Source organism: Mirounga angustirostris, unplaced genomic scaffold (assembly GCF_029215605.1).
Source record: "Mirounga angustirostris isolate CCGP_5_RB_7025 unplaced genomic scaffold, mMirAng1.0.hap1 SCAF_3, whole genome shotgun sequence".
In the NCBI taxonomy this organism is placed as follows: domain Eukaryota; kingdom Metazoa; phylum Chordata; class Mammalia; order Carnivora; family Phocidae; genus Mirounga; species Mirounga angustirostris.
Window position 1 is genome coordinate 9056247 of NW_026991711.1, and position 24846 is coordinate 9081092.

At 41.3% G+C, this 24846-nt stretch overlaps 1 protein-coding gene across 4 annotated transcripts in view; it reads right to left on the bottom strand.

Annotated features, from left to right (window-relative positions):
• Positions 1-24789, bottom strand: part of BIVM (basic, immunoglobulin-like variable motif containing) — an 80666-nt gene extending 55877 nt beyond the window's left edge. Inside the window, exons 1-6 of one of the 4 annotated variants that reach the window (XM_045869686.3) lie at positions 24402-24789; positions 17905-18504; positions 11513-11639; positions 3180-3275; positions 2447-2551; positions 2133-2227 (exon numbers count right to left, since the gene is read on the bottom strand). In XM_045869686.3, the coding sequence (XP_045725642.1) occupies positions 2133-2227; positions 2447-2551; positions 3180-3275; positions 11513-11639; positions 17905-18382 (901 nt within the window). In that variant the 5' untranslated portion in view covers positions 18383-18504; positions 24402-24789. Of the gene's footprint in view, positions 1-2132; positions 2228-2446; positions 2552-3179; positions 3276-11512; positions 11640-13305; positions 13475-17904; positions 18505-23244; positions 23586-24401 lie in introns of those variants that run through there. The other 3 variants (XM_045869685.2, XM_064585910.1, XM_064585911.1) reach the window with 3 other exon arrangements.
• Positions 24790-24846: the final 57 nt, after the last annotated feature.

The following is a 24846-nucleotide window of genomic DNA, read 5'->3' on the forward strand; positions in this document are numbered from 1 at the left end:
CCAACCATACCTCAAGTTTAAAAAAAAATTTTAAGATTTGAAAAAGAACTAGGTATTTTTGGAATGAAAAACATGACTGAATTTTTTTTTAAAACTGAAATTCAGTGGACAATTTTCTTTAAAAAAAAAAAAAAGCAAACTAAACACAGTGGAAGAGAAAATTAACAACCTGGAAAGTATATCCTTTGTTAGTTTTTTTTTTTTTTTAAGATTTTATTTATTTATTTGAGAGAGAGAATGAGATAGAGAGAACATGAGAGGGAGGAGGGTCAGAGGGAGAAGCAGACTCCCTGCCAAGCAGGGAGCCCGATGCGGGACTCGATCCCGGGACTCCAGGATCATGACCTGAGCCGAAGGTAGTCGCTTAACCAACTGAGCCACCCAGGCGCCCCCTTTGTTAGTTTTTAACTGTCTGACCAATTCCTGAGGAAGTGTGTTGAGTCTCACCAGGAACAAAAAAGAAAAAAAAAAAAACACACACACACACCATTCATTTAAAGCTGTTTTTTTCCACAGGGATAGGCTCTCTGCAAATGCACAGAATTCAGGGAGTAAGAATAAAAGCTAACATTTACTGAGTCCTTACTCTGTGTCAGACAAGGGGCGAGGCATATAACAAATATGTCTCTTTTTATCTTCACAGTGACCCTATGGGATTGGTACAAATACGGAAAGACAAAGGTCTACACTGGACTCAGTAAGTGGTCCTAAATGCCTTGTTCAAGGTCACAGAACCAGCATGTATAGAAACCAACACCTGTCAACTCCCAAGTGTGCCTGACTCATAACCAACTTGATATTCCTGCTACAGGTCAACAGGCTATATCCTACTCTCTGTTCAGTCCTTCACCTTGGTAAACCATGTACCCTCTTTAACCAGACTGGTTAAGTTCCTCAGAGCCCTCTTCTCTACTAGGCCTCCACCTCAGGCTTCTGTGTCCATCCTTGGTTAGTCCAGTTTTAGCAAGAATCCTGCTAAGCCAGTTTAAGGAGACTCTGTCACCCTTAATACCTGATCAGTTTCCTCATGCCCCACTCTTGATGTCTAAGCCTGTAGCCTGCCATTGGCCTGCCTACCATAAGAATCCTCTCAGACCAGGGGCGCCTGGGTGGCTCAGTCGTTAAGTGTCTGCCTTCGGCTCAGGTCGTGATCCCAGGGTCCTGGGATCGAGCCCCGCATCGGGCTCCCTGCTCGGCGGGAAGCCTGCTTCTCCCTCTCCCACTCCCCCTGCTTGTGTTCCCTCTCTCGCTGTGTCTCTCTCTGTCAAATAAATAAATAAAATCTTTAAAAAAAAAAAAAAAAAGAATCCTCTCAGACCAGTTAGCAAGGATCGCCCTAACCCCCCCTTCATGCCCCCTTATAGTAACCTCCCATCCACTCACTTTGCTAATTGGCTATAAATCCCAGTAGTCTTTGTTGTACTCAGGGTTGAATCCCATCTCTGCTCCCATTATAATAATCCACTACAATAGTCTTGAATAAGGCCTCCATTACCATTTTAACAAGTGTCAAATAATTTTTTTCCTTAACTATATTATAATTTTCTAATCAGTAAAGTCAAAGGCTATGATGAAATGTGAAAGATAGAAATTGTCAAATATAACAAGCATATAACGAAAACAGTCCTGAAGATCAATTCCATTACTCTCTGTTACAGCCAAGACTATTCTGTAATAGAACTCTGTCACTTTCAAAGACCATTGTCCTGTTGTTAGATGTTACTATGCAGACCTACCATCAGATATTCTAAAATCCTGGCATTCCTTTTTAGGAAGAGGAACTGCAAATTCCATGTTGCTTCCTGAAAGAGTTTTACCAGCACACACACACACACACACACACACACACACCATAGGCCCAAACAATACAAGCAATGCATTAAAGTAGTGTTTAGGACATACTTTAAAATTCTAAAAGTTCTACATGCAAAGATGAGAAGAGCTAAAAATATTCACCCATGTTATGAGAAGTACCTTACAGATTTCTATTAAGATTTCCCCCTTGGATAAAGACATGTAAAAATAATAGACTGTGTTTAAGATTTGCATAATGTCCCATGAACCAAATCAGCCAATCTTTGAGACAGATCCTAAGGCGTGTGGGTGTAAAAATCTTCTATATGCTTACTCACCAGTTTCTCCAGCTGTTTTGTTCTTCCCGTGAGGCTTATATAGAACATATGAGCATCCTTTGACGTGGAAGTGGTCATTAATTTGTCTAAACCATCTGAAAATGACAAGAAAGTTTGCTCATAGCAACAGTTCCATAACACAGACAGCACTATTCCCATTCCAGCAAAATTCAGGCAGCACCCAAGTTTGGTGTATCTACCAAAGGCTGGGGCCCAGCAGCTGGAAACATGGTTTTACTATCAACACACATCTACAGCACTGTTATTTCGCAGAACTAGAAATAAAGTATTGTCTGTAAGCGAGGACTTCATACCTCATAAGTGTTGTATTTCCAGTGAAAGGACCGAACCTAATATCTTCAAATGGGGGTTGAAAGCCCAAAATACGTAAAGCTTCTTCTTGGGTAATAGGTGGAAGACTACAAAAGAAACATTACCTTTCATTTTACCATTCCAATCATATGCAAATATAACCTGCCTCAATGTTCATATGTCCGTCTGATTTGCAAACAATTTTAGTAATACAGTTGACCCTTGAACAACATGGGTTTAAACCACACAGGTCCACTTATACACAGATAATTTTTTTTTATAAATACAATGCAGTACTTTAAATGCATTCTCTTCCTTATGACACTCTTAACGTTTTTTCTCTAGCTTACTTTATTGTAAGAATACAGTATATAATACATACAACACACAAGGTATGTATTCATCTACTGTTTATGTTATTGGTAAGGCTTGTGGTCAACAGTAGGCCATGAGTCATTAAGTTTTGGGGGAGTCAAAAGTTATATGTGGATTTGAGACTGCCCTAACCCCTGTGTTTTTCAAGGGTCAACTATATTCTTAATAGTTATTTTGTCACAAATAATACATGCTTATTATTTTTAGCTAAAGGCTTATAACAAAATGCAGCAATTTTTTTCTTGATGTATGAAAAACTTATTCTTAAAACTCTTCAATTACAGAAAAAGTGTATTGCTTTTTACTAAAAAACTTCTGAATTTGGAATTTAGGGATACCAATAAATTAATAAATACTTACTTTCCAGCTCCCATTGTGCTATATAAAAAATTCCAACACGAAATTAATGAGGAGATACCACAAGAAGTCTTATATTGTGGTCGGCTTATGCAGTACCTAAGAAAACAAAAGACTGTTTTTTTCACTTGAATGAATACAAAATGTGGATACAGAAATATAATATTCATGGCAACTAAATGTGTTAGCATAATGAAAACTTTACTCATAAAAGCCAGTGTAAAATCTTTACTCAAAATATTTTTATATTTATTAAGTATATTGTAAATGCGTAACAACAATAAACCATCCAGTTTAATAAAGTTAGCTAAGTTTAACTAACCACAGATGTTATCTAAATCAATGGAAAAGAAATAATAATATATAAATGTAGGCACCAACTACTAAAATTTCAGTGTAAGCTCCTAACTGAGCTGCATACATGATTATTTGCAACTTCAAAAATACTGGAGAAACGAAACAAAGCACTGTCCCCATGTATCAGTTTTTCAGATTCTTCAACTCAGACTAAAAAACAATTTATCAGCGACTATGTCCAACTAAAAACCCTTGGGTGAGAAGCAATGGTTCCATTGTCCCAGAGAATTTTAAAGTGTAACACAAAATCCTTCCATGGCACAATTTCATTGCACTGAGTAATCAAGACAATTTTCCAAATTGTCACGTGTCAAGAGAAGTGACTGCAGCTAATGTGAACAGAGGAGAAAAGAAGCAGACTATTCAATCAGAAAAAAAGAAATAGTATTGGCTTTCAAATTACCTTTTCCCAACTGCTTTCTTTTTTTTTTTTAGATTTTTTTTTTTTTAAGGAATCTCTACACCAAATGCGGGGCTCAAACTCACAACCCCAAGATGAAGAGACACACACTCTATGGACTAAGCCAGCCAGGTGCACCTCCCAACTGCTTTCTAATGAAGGTGCTCACAGTGGCCAAAACAAAAAGGAGAAATAAGACTTAGCACTAAACACAGTTTTAGTCTTACCTTAAAATTAATTACAAAAAGAGAAATTACAGATACATGTATGTATATTCGTATATGTCCATATAATATGCATAATGGCGCCTCTACAAATCAACAGGCTGAACTAGAACCTTTAAGACGAAGATACAAAAGATGCTTATGGTCGCTTAACTATATGGTTATTATGTAGCCACATAATACACGAATTGTTATGGACTGAACTACACCTCCCTAAAAAGAGTTGAAGTCCTAACCACAGGTGCCTATGAATACAACCTTACTTGGAAACAGGGTCTTTGCAGATGGAATTGCGTTAAGAGGAGGTCACACTGGAGTAGGGGTGGGCCCTTAATCCAAGATGACCAGTGTCCTTATAAAAAGAGAAGAAGGACACACAGAGAGGAGAATGCCTGCCAGACGAAGACCCAGACACATGGTGGGGGGAAACACAGATGGAGGCAGAAGCGTCGAAGCAGCAAGCCTAGGAATGCCAAGGGCTGCCAACAAAGCACTGGGAGTTAGAATGAAGCAAAAAATTCTATCCCACGGCTTTCAAAGGGAATGTGGCCTTGCCAACACCTTGACTTCAGACTTCCAACCTCCAGAACTATGAGACGGTTTCTGTTGTTTTAAGCCACCCGGTTTATGGCACTTTGTTATGGTAGCCCTAGGAAGCTCACACACTAATCATCCTCCAGGAAAGACTACAAACTGGTTTACATCCACAAAAGAAAAAACCAAAGAACACATTAAGAATGATTTTGTTTAGATGTATTTGCAAGGCTGTTTAAAAACGAACTCCTACCCACAGAAATGATCCTGGCCTGAGAGTGTTGGCATTATAGAGCTCTCATTTCAAACTCAGAAGCTAACTTCCCTAAGCTCAGGGATTCATAACTCCACCAACATTCTGTTCTGCGACTAAATTTCCTATAAATGGACTTAGCGGTCAACATGACTTGTTTCCTACTGCTTTCCTTTCCTTTCTTTACCCCCAATATCTTGGGTGGTTTACATTCCTTGTTGAAAGGCTAAGAGCTCATGGGTTTTGTTGGCACTGAATTCTCACATGATTTGGAGTCTGTTGCTTCCACACTTGAATGACAATGTGAATGTGACATCTGGGTGACTTTTTCTCTCCTGAGAAACATGACTCCCCTGTAGCCTGGCAGCCAGTGCTGCCATGGTGAAGACCAAGACCAAAGGGATAATTTCCCTTTGTATAACTGTTTTTGCACCTGGGCGCCCAGGACTCCTTATGCTTGAATTTCAGTAACTCCGCTAGAACATGCCTTGGTGCTCATCAATCTGTACTGACTTTCCTTTCCTGGGACACAATTTACCCTTTCAAATCTGCAGACTCTAGCCTTTCCTCATTGGGGGAATATTCCTTCCAGTTGTGTCTTCAAATTTTTTTTTTTTTCTATTTGCTCTCATCTCTTCCTCAAGAATACCAGTTAGTACTATTTGGAGGCTCTGTCTGTTATCCGTATTTATCTGTTCTTTTTTTTTTTTTTTAAGATCTTATTTTTAAATAAACTCAAACTCAAAACCTCAGGATCAAGGGTCACACACTCCACCAACTGAGCCAGCCAGGAGCCCCAATATTTATCTGTTCTTTCATCATTTTTATGTCTTTGCTATTTTCCATGTGAGTTTTGTGCAATTGCCGCACACTGGCTCACCATTGACTTGATTATGTTTTTCATTGGGTTGGGTTTTTTTTTTCCTTGCTTCAAATGTGGTTTTCACCTCTACAATGACTTTTTATTTTCTCCACTTCTTTCCAAGGGCCTGTCAATTATTTCCTTCTGTTGTCATACAATCTCTTCTTTGACTTCATTTTGAGAAATGTGTAAATTACAACTTTTTTGATAAGGAGGGCTTATTCTGAATTACTTTACCTCCTAGACTAACTCTCCCAAAGATGTATATACCTCCTGCAGTTGTCCCTGTTTTTGCTTATTTGCAACTTTTATATACATGTATCAAGTTGCTTCCTCTATGATTTTACTCATCCTTGAATAGAGCCGATTATCACTGAAGAGTTGTCTGCTATCTTCGACTCTCCACTGTCAAATCTGCCCCCATTTTTTTTTTTATAATTTTGGTAGAAACACAACATAAAATTTACCATCTTAACCATTTTTAAGGGTACAGTTGAGTAATGTTAGCTATATTCATATTGTTGTGAAAGAGATCTCTAGAACTTTTTCATCTTGCAAGACTGAAACTCTACACCCACTGGACAACACCCTTTTCCCCCCTCCCCTCAGCCTCTGACAACCACCACTCTACTTTCTATTTTTATGAGTTTGACTACTTTACACATCATATAAATGGAATCTACAGTATTTATCTTTTCGTCACTGGCAACCACCATTCTATGTTCTGTCTCTATGACTTTGACCACTCTTAAGTATCAAGTGAATCACATATTATTGGTCTTTTTGTGTCAGCTTATTTCATCAAGCATAATGTCCTTCCTCAAAGTTCATCTATGTTGTAGCATGCGTCAGAATTCCTTCTATTTTAAGGCAGAATAATATTCCATTCTAGGTACATAGCACATTTTCTTTATTCCTTTATCAATGAACACTTGGGCTGCTTCCCCCTCTCAGCTATTGTGAATAATGCTGCAATGAACGTAGTATGCAAATATCTCTTCACGATCCTGCTTTCAATTCTTTTGGATATATACCCAGAATTGGGATTACTGGACCATATGGTGCCTTAGCTCAGGCAGCTATAACAAATTGCAATGGACCTGGTAGCTTCGACAACATTTATTTCTCACAGTTCTGGAGGCTGAGAAGTCCAAGATCGAGATGCCAGCAAATCCAATGTCTGGTGAGAAGCTGCCTCCTGTTTAGCATATGACCACCCTCTCCTTATATCCTCACATCATGGAGCAGAGATAGAGAGGAGGAAGCAAGCTCCCTCCTTCTGTCTCTTCTTATAAGGCACTAATCCCATTCACGGGGGCTCCACCCTCATGACCTAATTACCTCCCAAAGGCCCCACCTCCTAATTCCATCACCTTGGGGGGGTTAGGATTTCAATATATGAATTGAGGGGAGACACAAACATTCGGCCCATAACATACATACTATTCTTAATTTTTTGAGAAACTGCCATACTTTTCCATAGGTGCTGTACCATTTTATAATTTTATATTCCTACCAACAGTGCATAAAAGTTCCAATTTCTCCACATCCTTGCCAATAATTATTATTTTCTGCATTTTTGATAGTGGCCATCCTAATGGGTGTGAGGTAATATCACACTGCAATTTTGATTTGCATTTCTCTGATGATTAATGATGTTGAACATCTTTTTGTATGCTTGTTGGCCATTTGCATATTCTTCGGAGAAATGTCAATTCAAGTCCTTTGCCCATTTTTTAATCAGGTTCTTTGATATTTTTTGTTGTTGCTGAATTGTAGGAGTTTTTACAGATTCTGGATATTAATCCCTTATCAGATATATGATCTGCAAATATTTTCTCCCATTCTGGAGGATGCCTTTTCATTGTGTTGATTGTTTCCTTTGATGCACAGAAGTTTTAAGGCTTGGCATAATTCCATTTGTCTATTTTTACTTTTATTACCTGTGTTTTTGGTGTTATATCTCAGATGTCGTTGTCAAATCCAATGTCATGAAATTTCCCCCTATGTTCTCTTCTAGGAGCTTCATAGTTTTAGATCTTTATATTTATGTCTTTAATCTATTTTGAGTTCATTTTTGTGTATGGTGAAAAGTAAGGGTCAAGTTCATGCTTTTGCAGGAGGATAGCCACTTTTCCCAGCACCATTTGCTGAAGACACTGTCCTTCCTCTGTTCTGTGGTCTTGGCACCCATACTGAAGATTGTTTGCCTATTTACATGAGTGTTTATTTCTGGGCTTTCTATTCTGACCGCTTTGTCTACAAATCTGTCTTAATGCCAGGACCACACTGTTTTGATTATGTGGCTCTGTAATGTTTTGAAATCAGGAAATGTGAGGCCTGTGTTTCATTCTTGCCATCACCAACTTTCCCAGCAATTCACTAGAGGCACTGTCCTTGGCTGGAAATGAAGGGGTAAGATAATCGAGTGGCAATCAGATCAGCGGGAGGTCTCCTTCCACAGCCCCTACCTGCATTTCTGTAGCCCTGAACTGGATCTCCACCAAGAACTCCAATGTTTCTCCACTGATGCAGCTGCTCCACACCCCTGGATCTAACCAGAGGGTCACCAGATGGTTTTAGGACTGCCACACGAACATTAGGGAAACCTGCGCTGTTTGAGGCCCACCATAGTCTGTGTAGCCCTTAGTGTCCTCTCTCTGTTGGTCCAGAGTGCACAGGATTTGATAAACTTGAATTAAAACCTATGGCTTGGGGATGTTGCTATTTCTTTGTTTCAGGGAAGATAGAGTTTTTCCCCCTTTTTTTTTTTTTTTAAATTTTGCTATTGTTTCCATGGGTTTGAGGTGTAGGTGCCAAGGGCAGGTCACCCCAAGATGGACAGCTTTGGCACGAACATTATTTTGAGTTAAAAGCAACCCAAACCCAGCAGATTCAGAAAAAGCTCTCTACTCGCCCCCTCCAACTGCCTGCTTTTTAAGAGGAAGAGAGTTCTTGACAGAGACTCCCCTTTACCTAAGAAACTGATCTGCATAATAGGGCAAACTTTGTTTTTCAAAACATCTCCTTTCACCTTCCTGCTAATGGCCTTCCTCCCCTTTGTATCCTCAGACTCCTACCCCTCTCCTTAGCTCACTAAGCTTCATGTTACCTCATTGTCTTTGGAATTTCCATGCCTGTGTGGATTCCCTATACATACATTATTAAATTTGATTTTCTCCTGTTAATCTGTCTCATGTCAATTTGATTCTAAGTCCAGCTAGAAGAACCTTGAAGGGCAGAGGAAGGTCTACCTCTCCAACAGAGAGAAGGAATGGACTAAAAAGACTTATTCTGTCATATTTAAATCTCTCCCTTCCATCTTGAACACTTCTTCACAAAGCCTTAGGATCAATCCTAGGCACCCTTAAGATTTTCCCTATTTCTTCATCCATCCAAACTTGTTTTACTGGTCTTGCTCGTGACTGGCCTACAACTTTAATTGACTTTCTACTATTTCCTATGGGTGTTTCCACTGCAACCCTAATCTTGTAATATTCTCAGTGGGAAATGAGCTTGTCATCCTGGTAATTTTTCCCCTCAGGTTATTTCTCCCATCTATCCTCTTCATCCAAGCCTTTATGGCTTTACATGTTGTACTATTAAAACACAATTATCCAAATTTGTTTTTAAAACATATCTTAAACCTAAGGGATTAGAAGCAAAAATGGGCAAGGTCTTTCTCCAAAGAAACTAACATTACTGTTTTGGATTATAGTGTCTTTCTCCAACACACTCTACATACTTATTACTACCAGTTTATCTTTGTAAAATGCTCTTTTGTTAAGAAATCATCAATGGGGTGCCTGGGTGCCTGAAGACCTGCCTTCAGCTCAGGTCATGATCCCAGGGTCCTGGGATGGAGTCCCACATCGGGCTTCCTGCTCAGCAGGAAGCCTGCTTCTCCCTCTCCCACTCCCCCTGCTTGTGTTTCCTCTCTGGCCGTTTCTCTCTCTGTCAAATAAATAAATAAAATCTTTTAAAAAAAAAAAAAAGAGAGAGAGAAAAGAAATCATCAGTGGTTTCTCTCTACATCATAAGAAAAAAACTAAATCCTTAGCCTGGTGTCCAAGATATAGATCATGACAGGTGTTACAAAGAAAGAATATGAACTTTGGAGTCTGGCTCTCTTCAGTTTCAATAAAGATCTACTTATTCACCATGTGATGTTGGGCAAGTTTCTAGGCTTCTCTGAGCTTCACTCCAAACAAGCTTGTCTAATCTTCATTACCAACAAGCAAGACACTTTCCTACCATCCATTCAAAGACCTTTGGACCCTCCATCCCCTCAGATTTCCTCTCTTAAGACCTAGCTCTTCAGTGAAGCCTCTCTTACGACCAAGCTCCTCATTACCTCCTCTGCTAATGGTAGTTTATTCATACTCATCATCTGACAGATTGCCTGAGATATTTTATATTTTTTCTGCTTAGTTCCCATTTCTCACCTACATTTTAAACCTTGAGAAAACAAGGGCCATGTTTTGTGCATCTCTATTCTCAACCCACAGTAAAGAGTCTAATATTTATTAAATAACTGATAATATCGGGCGCCTGGGTGGCTCAGTTAGTTAAGCGACTGCCTTCGGCTCAGGTCATGATCCTGGAGTCCCGGGATCGAGTCCCGCATCGGGCTCCCTGCTTGGCAAGGAGTCTGCTTCTCCCTCTGACCCTCCTCCCTCTCATGCTCTCTGTCTCTCATTCTGTCTCTCTCTCAAATAAATAAAATCTTTAAATAAATAAATAAATAACTGATAATATCTAGCATTTTTAAACCTCATACAAATAATTTTTAAAACCTCAAATCATAGACTAGTAATATTTAAAAGCTATCGTTAATTAAACATTTTTTTCTTTAGAATAGGAACTGTATTCTAAGGTAACCAAATAGCCCCAGCTGATGAGTGAAAGTTCTTATTATTAGAAGAATATCAGCTAATAAAAGGAGAAGAAATGACAGAAATTTGAAATATCACCATTTTGCAACAAGGATTCAGGCAACAATTGTCAATGGGGTTTGGCTAAAACCATTAGGTGAAAAGTTGATGGGGACAGGATATTAGCCTGATGCCACTGCCACCCCACTGATTACATGACGGCTGCAGAGGGGAACAAAGAACCTTGGTAATGTGGGCTAGGCTGTCACCACTGAAACCCAGTGATCACTCTTAGAATCTAATCCTGGGTGACCAGATACTATGTACCTCCTGATGTGATGCAATACGGAGGACACAGGATCACACTTAGGCAGTATTCTTGCCTAAAATGTTCAACCAGAATCTAAACCAAGTCTTTATGTCTAATTTCCAGCTTTCAGGAAATACTGAGGTTACAGAAATAATTTAGACAACCATCAAGGGAAAAAAATTAGACAAATCCAGAAGGTAGGACACTCTACAAGATATCTGGCCAAGTCTCTTTAAGAAGTCAATCTCCTAGAATTAAAAACAAAATGAAACAAAAACCGTGAGAGAAGTGAGGTAGAGACTATTCTAGATTAGGAGGGACATATAGGCCACAACAAGCAAACACAAGGTATGGCTCATGGTTGGGTCCCACTATGAACAACCAAGCGTGAAGTTACTTCAGAAAAATCCGGGAAATCTAACTTTAGCCTGGGAATCAGATACTATGGAAATATTGTTAATTTTATTAAGTATGACAGTGGTATTGTGTGGTTAAGGAAAAAAGTCAATTTTTAGAGATTACCATCTTCTGAGATCTAATACTTTCCGCTGCTTAATATCTTCAAGAGGAGAATACTGAGGCCACTCCCTTTGATGTCTTCCTTTTTTATCTGAAGTTTTTTTCTTGGAAATTTGTTTCTTTACATTGCCTAGAAGACAAGAATACAAAATAAGCAAAATGCTCCAGATGAAATAAACTACCATGGCAATACAATTAATTATGTAACAAAATTAAAAAGCAATGCCACTAGTTCTCAAAATACTTGCGAACATATTGAAGAAATACATGTATCTTCAAGAATACTCCCCTGGCTTAAAGAGAGAGAACAAAAACAAGTTTAAGCAACCACGAGTGTTAGTTCCTATTAGATTCTTATATTCCAATTCCTGATCTGGTTGCTTAGCTAGTAAAAGGTGCAATCACAAAATTTTTGGTTTAGAAAATCAAATTACCAACAGTAAACTATTTAACTAGGCCACTTTCCAAAAATGAATCCTTTCTACAAAACAATAAAACCACATTAATGTAACTCTGTTAAGAAAGTAAAAGCACTAGATCCAATAATGTAATGAAGTGATATTTAAAAATATCTCCAGGCCTTGCAGAGACCACAAAATGAATTAAGAATGATACTCACATGTATATTATTAAAATGCAACTTTAGCACCAGAAACTAGAATGGAAAACAAAGTCTCCTTTCTGTGTGTGTGTGTGTGTGTGTATGTGCTTATGCGTGAACACACACGCACATGCATGCGCACATACACACAATCTCTCCAAAAGACACATAAGGCAAATAATAGTAGTTACCTAAGGAGGAGGGGAATTGGGAGCTAGACAAAAAGACAAAAATGAAATTAGACTTTGCACTGTTTAATTTTTACACTTTTTATTTCTGAATAATGCTAATGGATTACTCAGGCAAAAATTATTTACTTAAAATCTTAACCATAGAGAACAAACTGATGGTGACCAAAATGGATGGGTGAGCTAGGTGATGGGGATTACAGAGCGTACTTGTAGTGAGCACCGGGTGATGCATGGAAGTGTTGAATTACTATATTGTACACCTGAAACTAATAAAACACTGTCTGTTAACTAACTGGAATCTAAATAAAAACTTTAAAATATATATTAATAAATACCATTCAAGTTTCATGTCACTAAAATACCATTAACATTTCAGACAGCTATGCTCAAATATTTAATCATTTTCACACATACTATATTTTCAATGAAATAATCAAATCTGCTATAAAAATCAAATAAAAGCTAATGTTTTATTTTTATGAGTTATGCATAATTATAAAACATAGATTATATAGATATACGCCTAGAAACAGACATGGAAAGGGGCTTGTTTCATTCATTCAAGATGCTCTACAATAAAACCCAAACGAGCTGGAACTCAGAAACTCTTGTGACACAGCGGATTTCTCTGATTTTTGTAAGATGTCATAGTGACAAACACTATAATATCCAGAAACAAGTTTTTCCCCATTCCCTCTAGCTATTCTCTTTAAGTCTTCACGGAGAACACAAAATTTCTACAGAGCTAAACAACCACTGGAAACATGAGTTAAGTCTCATTCTGGAAAGTTTCTTTTCACTAATAAAATAAATATTAGAGAGTAAGAAGATGGAAAAACAACTTTCCAACATTTTTTCCCATGTCTTCACTGCCCAACAGTGCCTTAATGCCCTTCATAGCTTTCCCAGCCACTTAAAATCTTAGAGGCCAATGAAGTGTGGTAATCTGCGACCCCAGCAGCCTCCAGAGTGGTCTGGACCCGCATATTTCCTCTAAGGCTTACCTGAGCCTGCCCTCTGTCCCCTTCTACTTTACTCCTAGGAGCCTCCTCGGCTAAGTAAGTGTGGGTTCCAAATGCGCACCCTTCATGAAATCCTCACATTGCCACAAGGAGAGCTGGTCCCACAGACAAAATTCCATGCAGTTCGAGGGAAGCTCTGGCAAAGTGGAAGCTAAGTTTGAGAAGGGAACATAACATATCAACACCTCAACACTCTGTCTCCCCATCTCATCAACTCCAGGAACCTTTGCCCACCTTCCCTTGTCATTGTCATATTCCTTCTTCCATTCCTCACCCTACCAATAACACACCCACCTAGCCCCAACACCAAAGAAACATACATACATACACACCTACCTCTAGTCATCACACTGGCTTTAAGAGAAAGGTCTGAGGATAGCAAATATAAGCAGAATATCTGCCATTCTTTTGACTAGAGGAACTATGGGACAGAGTTTTGGGCAATCACCGTCACTGGAAAGTAAGGTAGGTGGGGAGACCAGAAATAAAAGAGCCAGAAAAGGGGAGACTCAAATTTTGTGTATACATTTGGCCCAAATCTTAGGCTAATCCCTGAACCATGCATAAAGCAGATCCCAAACAGCACAGCTAAGGCTTAAAAAATTGGACAGAGATTTGAAATGTCCTCCAGAGACAAAATCTACAGTTTTAGTCAAACCAAATTCATTGCTGCTAAAATTAAAAACAAACAAACAAATGAACAAACTTAAATCCACTCTTTGGAGGAATATACCAGAATCCAAAATCACCACAACATTTCCAATACCTCGGATACCATCCAAAATTATTGAACATGTAAGGAAACTGAAAAAGGTGATACCGTCTCAAGAAAAAAAAAAAAAAAGATAAGACCAACTCTGAGATGACCCAGGTCTTAAAACTGGCAGATAAGGATTTTTTTTTTATTTTTTATTTTTTTAAGATTTTTATTTATTTATCTGACAGAGTGAAAGCGAGAGAGGGAACACAAGCAGGAGGAGCGGGAGAGGGAGAAGCAGGCTTCCCGCTGAGCAGGGAGCCCGATGTGGGGCTCGATGTGGGGCTCGATCCCAGGGCCCTGGGATCATGACCTGAGCCGAAGGCAGACGCTTAACGACTGAGCCACCCAGGCGCCCCCAGATAAGGATTTTAAAGTGGGTATTATAACTACGCTTTATGAGATAGATACAATCTTCCAGTAATGAAAGAAAAGATAGTAAATCCAAGATAGGAAACAAAAACTATTCTAAAAATCTAAATTCCAGAACTAAAAGAAACAATACCTGAAACAAGTAATTCATTGACTATACTTAAAAGCTATCTTTAAGAGATGCACTTTAGGGCGCCTGGGTGGCTCAGTTGGTTAAGCATCTGCCTTTGGCTCAGGTCATGATCCCAGGGTCCTGGGATCGAGCCCCACATCGGGCTCTCCACTCGGTGGGGAGCCTGCTTCTCCCTCTCCCTCTGCCTGCCTCTGCCTACTTGTGCTCTCTCTCTGTCAAATGAATAATAATAAAAAAAAAAATCTTTAAGAGATGCACTTTACTTTCTTTCAGTTATAAGATTTTTATCAAGAGGAAGATGAATCATGTCTTTTCTTTTTTGAGTGGATTTGACACACAATGGTACATTAGTTTCAGGTACACAACACAGTGATTCAACAATTTTAGATATTATGCTCATCTCAAAAGTAGCCACCATCTGTCACTATATAATGCAATTACAGAATCACTGGCTATATTCCCTGTGCTGTACCTTTTATTCCCATAAGGTATTCATTCCATAACTGGAAACTGTATCTTTCACTCCCTTTCACCCATTTTGCCTGTCCCCTCCACCCTCCTCCCCTCTGGCAACCATCAATTTGTTCCCTGTATTTATAGGCCTGATTCTACCTTTTGTTTGTTTATTCATTAGTTTTGGGTTTTAGATTCCATGTACAAGTGAAATCATATAGTATTTTCTCTGTCTGACTTATTTCACTTAGTATGATGCCCTCTAGGTCCATCCATGTTGTGCCAAATGGCGAAATCTCATCGTTTTTTATGGTTGAGTAGGAGACATGGACTTGAAATATAAAAAGATACAAGTTGAAAATAAATGGATGGAAAAGGATATACCATGCAAACACCAGTCAAAAGAAAGGTGGAGTAGCTAGATTAATATCTAAGTCGCTTTCAGAATAAGAAATATTACCAGGAATAATGAGGGACGTTTCATAACGATAAAAAGGTCAATGCAACAAGAGGAAATAAAAATCATAATTGTGTGTGCACTTAATAATAAAGTTTCAAATTGCACAGAAGCAAAAATCAACAGAATTAAATGCAGAAAAGATGACAATCACAGCTGATTTTTAACACCCCATTTTCAGCAATGGATAGAGCAAGACAAAAATTAAGTAGCAACACAGAAGATGTGAACAACACTCTCAAACACTTTGGCCCAATAAATATTTATAGAACACTACGCCCAACAACTACACAATGGGCAGGCATTCTTTTCAAATGCACACGGTACATTCACCAACATGGACAGTATGTTGGGTCATAAAACTAGTCCCAACCCATCCTAAAAGATGGAGATCATATGTCCTCTGTCGACAATGGAATCAAATTTGAAATCAACATTTAGCAAAAGCCTCAAAATATTTGGAAATTAAGCAGCACAGTTCTAAAGAGTAATGCATATATCAAAGAAGAAATCACAAGGGAAATTAGAAAATACTTCACATTAAAGGATAATAAAAATAAAGTGTATCAACAGTCAACAGGCTGTGGCTAAAACAGTACTCACAGAGCAATTTAAAGCACTAAATGCTATAGGAGAAAAGTCTTGAATCAAAAAGCTGAAGAACAAAGTAAACCCAAAGTAAGTAGAAGGAAGAAAATAATAAGCAGAAATCAGCAGAATAGCAAACAAACGATCGAGAAAATTAACAAAGCTAAAAGCTGATTATTTGAAAAGATGAACAAAATTGATAAAGCCCTAGCCAGAAAAAAAAAGAGAGAACATACATGACCAGTATCAGAAATGAAAGAGGAATTATTACTAAAGACCCTGTAGGTATTAGAGGGATAAAGAGGACTATTAGGAATAACTTTATGCCAACAAAACCAACAACTTAGATAAAACGGACAAACTAAAATTTGACAGAATTAAAGGGAATCAAGACAACTCCATAATCACCGTAAGAGATTTTTTTTTTCTAAAGATTTTATTTATTTATTTGACAGAGAGAGACACAACGAGAGAGGGAACACAAGCAGGCGGAGTGGGAGAGGGAGAAGCAGGCTTCCCGTGGAGCAGGGAGCCCAACGCGGGGCTCGATCCTAGGACCCTGGGATCATGACCTGAGCCAAAGGCAGACGCTTAACGACTGAGCCACCCAGGCACCCCTACTGCTAGAGATTTTTAATACCCCTCAGAAAACAGGAGAGATCACTTCCCAACTTGTCTTAGGAGACCTGCATAGCCCTAATGCCAACACCTGAAAAAGATATTATGAAAAAATTATAGGCCAATCACCCATAAAAAATAGACACAAAGTGAAACCCCCCAACACACCGAGAATTACGAATTTACATAATATTCTGCGAAACAAGTTGATTTGGCAGATGAACAAGTAAGGTTTTACAAAATGGTCAAAGAAGCCTAGAACATAATCCCAGTTCTACCTCTTACTAGCTATCAACTTTCCACAAGCAACCTATCCCCTCTGAGCCTCAATTTCTTTACCTATAAAATAAGGATAAGTGTACCTACCACAAAAAAATCCTTTATTACTGTGAGTTCAAAAGAAAGAAATGAAAAGCTGTAGTTTCTGTCACAGGGCCACCACACTGCAATTTCGAAAACTGTGTATTGCACTCTAGGTGAACAGCACCCTCTTAAATTGTGCAGGACACAACCTACTCAGTGGTACCTGGAGACCCTGTTGGGTGCTCTAAAATTTTAACAAGAGGGGGGCGCCTGGGTGGCTCAGTCGTTAAGCGTCTGCCTTCGGCTCAGGTCATGATCCCAGGGTCCTGGGATCGAGCCCCGCATCGGGCTCCCTGATCTGCGGGAAGCCTGCTTCTCCCTCTCCCACTCCCTCTGCTTGTGTTCCCTCTTTCGCTGTGTCTCTTTCTGTCAAAATAAATAAATCTTAAAAAATAAATAAATAAATAAAATAAAATAAAATAAAATAAAATTTTAACAAGAGAAAGCCACAATGTTATATGGTAGAAAACTAAGCATTTAATCGAGAAAGATGAATTCATGTCTCTGCAAAACTACAAAATAGTGGTATGTTATTCTAGTGACCTCATGAATCATTTCTAAGCTACCACATACTTATCTGCAATACCTGTATTTTACAGCATTCTTAGATTTTTCAAAGCTCTCAAAATGCCCAGGTTGTGTGTGAAGTTTCCAGTGGTAACCCATTAATGAACTAAATGTCCTCTGCCCAAAGTTATATTTTAACTACAATGACAGACAACACCACGGCAATGTTCCTTGTTCAGCATTATAAAAGGAAACGGTGTTTAATGGCAAGCTTAAACAAGATATATTGTTTTCTGATTATTTTCACATGTGAAATTAAGCCTCCTTCCTTACCTGATTTGTGTTTCAAATTTGTGGTCACCCCATCAAATTCAGATTTATCGATTTCCCATGCGAGAGGTAGCTTGCCCAGGCTATTGGATAAGTTTTCCAAGCTATTTTCTTCATTGTAGATGATTTCTGATGTACTCGTTGGGATGCCAATGTATCTTGATGGATTCTTTCCAGCAGATAAAGAGGTACTATCAGGGAGGCAAGAAGAGCGGGTTGAATTTGGAGTTTTATAGATTGAGGTTGCCTGGTTGAGAAAGGCATAGTCTGAACAGATGGCATAAATTTTCTCCCGAGTGTGGGTCACTGGACAGCTCCACGGGTAATGACCATCTCCTTTGGGACCCAAGGGTGCCCCCGAGGCACGAGTGCAGAAAGACTGGACAGCACCTTGTAGATTCTCTTCAGGAGACTTTCTCTCAGATTTGTGCTCACCATTTCCAGAATCATTTGCCCTTTCTGCTTCTGCAATGTTAGGCATTGAATGCAACTAGGAAAGTTCTGTTACGAAGGAGAAGTTGCAACTCTTTCTATGACTTGAAAACCAACCGTGACAATTGTTTACAGCATTCTACAGAAACTTGAGAGCTGCAAGATGGGCTCCTAAGAAAAGAGGGAGGAGAAAGAAACATCAACAATCCACTAGACACTACAAAAGCACTAAAAAAATGAATCAAGTATTTCACATGCCTTCATTCAATAAATATTTATTTTACAACTACTATACACTTACAGCCACAATTGCTGGCCATGTGTCTTATTAAAAAATTATTTTACAATAATGCTTTATAATAACAAAAAAGAACTCAATAAAAAAATGGGCAAAATATCTGAATAGTCACTTCTCCAAAGACAGCGTAGAAACGGCCAATAAACACATGAAAAGATGTCAGCATCATTAGTCATCATGGAAATGCAAATCAAAACCACAACAAGATACTATGTCACACCCAGCAGGATGGCTCTAATCAAAAATATAGATAATAAAAAGGATTGTTGAGGACGTGGAGAAACTGGAACCCTCATACCCTTCTGATGGAAATGCAAAATGGTCCAGTCACTTTGGAAAACAGCTCCTCAAACATTTAGAGTTACCATATGAGCAAGCAATTTCACTCTTAAGTATACGTCTAAGAGGAAGGAAGACATACATCCACACAAATGTTCATAGCAGCGTTATTTATGATAGCCAAAAAGGAGAGACAACCCAAAGGTCCATCAATTGATGAATGGATAAATAAAATAAATAAAATGTAGTATATCCATGCAGTGGGATATTTTGGGGGCAATAAAAATAAATGAAGCTCTGACCCATGCTACAACATGGATGAGCCTTGAAAGCATTATGCTAAATGAATGAAGCCCGTCATGAAAGAGCCTAATAGTGTATGATTCCATTTATATGAAATGTAAAATAGGCAAGTCTCTAGTGAGAGAAATTAGATTAGTGGGTTACCTAGGGCTGGGAGGGAGGAGGAGGTTGGGGATGATGGGGTTTCTTTTTGGAGTAATGAAAATATTCTATAATTGATTGAGGTGATGAACGCACAACTTTGTGAATACAAAGCTATTGCATTGGACATTTTAAACAGGGGAACTGTATGGTGTGTGAATTTCATCTCAATAAAGCTGTGCATTCATCACCACGATCAATTATAGTTAGTAGTCACTAACTTCTGATCAGTCTCAGGGAAAACCGATTTTCAAGTCTACATCAATTCCTTTGGGGAAGAAACAGAGAACAGTTCAAAAAGCAACCAAGCAGGGCGCCTGGGTGGCTCAGATGGTTAAGCGTCTGCCTTCGGCTCAGGTCATGATCCCAGGGTCCTGGGATCGAGCCCCGCATCGGGCTCCCTGCTCCTTGGGAGCCTGCTTCTCCCTCTGCCTCTCTCTCTGTCTCTCATGAATAAATAAATAAAATCTTAAAAGAAAAAAAAAGCAACCAAGCACATTTGAGGAAGCTGACGATTTATATGAAAGCAAGACCTTGATAAGTCAGACCATTACAGGTGGTAGAGGAATACTCAATTCAAGTGCCAGGCTGCGCATGCCCACTTCACAGGGCTCTAGCGATGTCGCTCAAGAGACACAACCCACCCCGGGTGACCATTTTGACGTTTACTAGTTAAAATTTCTGCCCGTTCACTTATTTAAAAAATTAGAAATGAGAATAATTTTCATAGGTTACAGAAAAATGATTATATAAAACCCATCATACAAATACTGAATGACAAAAACCTCTAAGGCAATAAGAAGTAACAGAAGAATGATCACTCTAAGTCTGTGAGGAGAAACCAATAAAGGTAATGCCTGTCCTTCACGTAATTTAAGGCAACAGAGCTCATTACAAGGAGGACTCCACATAACTAGAAAAGATTCCATTTTCTTTATTTTTAAGGACTGCTTTCCCTCTATTCAAATCTTCAGATAGTGTTTTGTTTTAGTTTTTGGTGTTTTTTTAGTAATTGGTGCAGAGTTTATAGTTCTTTGCAAGAAGGTCAGTTTGGGGGCGCCTGGGTGGTTCAGTTGGTTAAGGAACTGCCTTCGGCTCAGGTCATGATCCTGGAGTCCCAGGACTGAGTCCCAGGATCGAGTCCCGCATTGGGCTCCCTGCTCAGCAGGGAGTCTGCTTCTCCCTCTGACCCTCCCCCCTCTCATGTGCTCTCTCTCTCTCATTCTCTCTCTCTAATTAAATAAATAAAATCTTAAAAAAAAAAAAAAAAAGGTCAGTTTGGCTGGAGCTTCACCACCAAAGATGGAAACCCTAACGGTATCTTTTGGAAACTTTTTTCAAGAAATCCTAGGAGCACTTAGAGCAGATCTCTAGACAGGAAGCTTTTATGCCTTCTCCTTCTTCCTCATCTCCTGGCGTCCTGGTCATGTTGGAGGAAGATGTAAAGAGAAGGTCGGTGCCTGAGGTCACACAGACCAAACTGGGCTTTTCTGAGGAGTTGGTTTCTCTGATTCTTAGCAGATGACCTCACAGAGCATTTTCTACTGATCTGTTACCCTCATGCCTTTCTCGAAAAGCCAGCTTGGTGGGCAGAGGTAGGTATTATTTGTGGTACTGGGGAACTAGAGGGTATTATGCTAAGCGAAATAAGTCAATCAGAGAAAGACAAATATCATATGATCTCACTGATGTGAGGAATTCTTAATCTCAGGAAACAAACTGAGGGTTGCTGGAGTGGGGGGTGTGGGAGGGATGAGGTGGCTGGGTGATGGACATTGGGGAGGGTATGTGCTATGGTGAGCCCTGTGAATTGTGTAAGACTGATGAATCACAGACCTGTACCCCTGAAACAAATAATACATTGTATGTTTAAAAAGAAGAAGAAGAAGAAGATAGCAGGAGGGGAAGAATGAAGGGGGGAAATTGGAGGGGAAGACAAACCATGAGAGACTATGGACTCTGAGAAACAAACTGAGGGTTTTAGAGGGGAAGGGGGTGGGGGGATGGGTTAGCCCGGTGATGGGTATTAAGGAGGGCATGTATTGCATGGAGCACGAGGTGTTATAAACAAACAATGAATCATGGAACACTGCATCAAAGGCTAATGATGTAATGTATGGTGACTAACATAATAAAATAAAATTAATAAAAAAATAAATAAAAAATAATGGTCACTAAGCAAGAATGATCTCTTTGGTTGTACTTCTACCAAAAAAAAAAAAGTGAAGATCATAACATAAGGACATATTTTATATTGATTGTCAATAAAAGCCAACAGTGGTCTGAACACTTTCTCATTTGAACCATTGTTTATGGAAATTTCTCTTTGAAAACCTGTGTGATATTTCTAGATTTTTACCATAGAAGTAAAACAAATGACAGAAAAATATTGCAAAGTACCAAGATATTACACAGAAAGGGAAAATTATCCAAATTCCATGACCCAAACACTGCTGGAGTTTATTTTCTTTCCTTATTCTCTGTCAGATCCATGTCTGTTCTCCCTGTGTCAATGGGAGCCCTTGAGGCTAAGGGTGCTAAGGGTGCTTATCATTATCATGTCCCCAGGCTTTCCTACAAGTGAACTGAGCACAAGTTATTACTGATAACAGAATCATTAGAGACAGCAATTACTGTATTATGTTGTAATTATAGCCTCAGGAAATACTGAGATACAGAGGGGGCAGTTTGTCCCTCCACTAAATAGCCTGCAGCTCCCACTGTTTTGTACTATCTTGTATCTCCTTTTGTTTCTATTTTTGTTCCATTCCCAATTCCATCCCCACTCCTAGCACTGGCACCATCCCCAGCCCCTCCTGGGTTGACATTTCTAATCTGGCCTGTGCAGAGGTATTAGGAAATAAAGCTTGGACACAGATATGATCATATAACTCCCCTTCCTAAAACCTTCTGCTCTCAGAAAAAAGCCAACTCCTTGTCTGGCCCCATGATCTATTTCTTTAACTCTACCTCATTCCTCTTCCCCCTCCCTCCTTCCAACTTTCCATTCTCTGGATGAGGTCTCCTCCTATTGACCTCCCTGTATTCGGTTAATTCCCATTTGTACTGCACATATCCTTGAATGTCACTTCAGAGGATTCTTTCTTTGCTCCCCAAACTAGGCTCTGTCACCCTGTACATACTCAGTACCCTTCTCTCACAAGGCTTGCCAGGGTTATCCTTAGGGATGGGCATTGGTGAAAGTTTCATCAACAAAGAGTTACGTTTAAGTGCCTACATCATTCCGGGCATTATTTTAAGCTCCGGATTAGGAGTCTAGATTCCAGGAGGATTTACTAGGAGAGGCCTTAGGAATCAGGAGCTGGACTTTTAGCCAAGAGGCCTCTTTTTCTCCTCCCTGGTTCTCATCTGTGAGATCTGAGTTTCCAGAGAGGTGATGTTCCATTAAGATTTTACAAGGAATGATTGCATAAGGCTCAATTTAACGATGTATTCTTAGGATCACGGCACAAGCAACCGAACAAAATTTTATAAAATGCACCGCTAGAGTAACGATTTCTAAAAGTCACTAGAACGAACTGTTCTGTAAAATCAACGTTCCATTTTTAAGGTCAATATTTATCGCCTAGGCTACATTCTTTTCGCGTTGTATTTTCGATCCGTATTTTTTAAATAATCAAGTTTGCTTAGGGAACGACGATCTTCAGAAGGGTCTTCAGCAAAGCCTCCCCCATAGGACAACTATTACGATCTATTATATTCTGTATGCAAGGCCACGGAGACGCAGGAGCCTGAAAGTGACTTCCTGATGGTGAAATACGCGCCCCCGGGCTGGTCCCGGTCCTACTCCCGGGCGTCAGCCCCACACGCTCCGGGCCCCCTGCCGGGTCGGCCCCGAGCCCCTCCCCCGGCTGAGGCCGCCGGCCTACCAAGGATGCCGGGTCCTCCCGCGCGCCGCAGCAGCGTCCCACCCAGGCTCCGGGGCAGGCGAACGGAGCTCCCACCGCCCTACTCTGCGAAGCTCGCGGCGCTGCCGGGCTCAGAAGCCGCCGGGACCTAGGCGACAGTCTCGCAGGCGGTCCCCGCCGCGCCGCGCCGATGTGTGCGGAGGCGGCGCCGACCGAAGGAGGAGCGAGGCCGCGCTCTCTGCCTGCGCCTCTCCGGCGGCCTCCCGGCCCACGAGCGCTCCCCCAGGCTGGGCGTCCCCCAGTCCCCGGGCCCGCAGCGAGGCCTGCGGACCCCTCCGTCTGCCTCCCTCCGCGGCCGGAAGCCAGAGTTCGCCGCTAGAGGGAGCGGGCGGAGGCCGGTGGAGTGACCGCCTCCAACCAGCCCCGGGCCGGGGGAGGCTCCCGGCGCCCGAGGCTCCAGGGCCGGTGGGACGCGGGCAGTTACTGCCCCTGGGCCAAGGGGTAGCAGCCGATTCGAGCTTTGAATGCACCAGTTGATATCAATACTCAAGACAACTGCAAAAAAAAAAGGAAAACATAAAAGCCTCGCCTGGGCCTCCACCCAGGGCAGCTTTGGCCAGCGGAGCCCCCCGGCCCGTCTGGGTTTTCGGGGCAGCTGGCAAAGGTCCAGAGAGGGAAGAGGGAGGGAGAGCAGGGGGCTCTGGGTCCGATTCCGGAGCTGACCGTGACCCCTCCCGGCGACCGCCTGGCCGCAGAGCCGGCATACGGGGAAGAAGGGACGGGCACCGCACGCTCCGGGCCAGGCCCGGCCTTGCGTGGCGTGGAGACCCGCGCCGGGCAGGAGCCATCGGTATCCACGCGGGCATCTCCAAATCAGGCTTTGTTCCCGAGAGCACTCGTCCCTCGTCCCCCTAACACCTCCCCCATCTTGCTGCCCAGCTCTTCGCCCCACTTTTCCCCGGGGGGAGGACGGGCACGGATGCAGCGGCCTCCCCTCGGACGGCCCCGGGGCTCCCGAGAGGCCGTGGCCCCTGGCCACCCAGGCAGCATAGGCGGCGCCCAGAGCCGCGGGCGACAGCAGGCCGGGCTCGCGGCGCGCGGGTGCCAGCTGGCGGGCCCCGCGCCCTGGGAGCACAGAAGCGGGCCGCCACCTCCGCCCAGCCCACAGCCCGGGGTACCTCTGGCCTGTGCGGCGGGGTCGAGTCGCTGCGGCCGCCGCAGAGCGGGCGCCGGACTCAGATCACAGCTTCCCGCGCGCGGCCCGCGACGCGCCTCCGGTTACCCTGGGGCTGGCGTCCCTCGTCCCATTGGAGCGCGCGGGAACAGCGCCCTGGACGGCTGTGCCCGGCGACCGGTTGTCGGATATCATTGACAACACCTTCCTTTCGTCGTTGTATACCTGCCCTCTGCACGTGCGGAGGATACGGTGACAATCTTTTAAAAAAATCTTAGTTGTGTCCCCGCACGCCACTCTATTGGGCATCTAGTTTATAACTGTTCCCTGAAAGCGGTGACCGCAAAGTGAATAAATGAGTGAGAGGTGGTAAAACCTGGCAAGATTTCCGCTAGTCCTGTCGCGAACTACAAGTCCCAGGAAGCCTCTGAGCACGGACGCCACTGAGC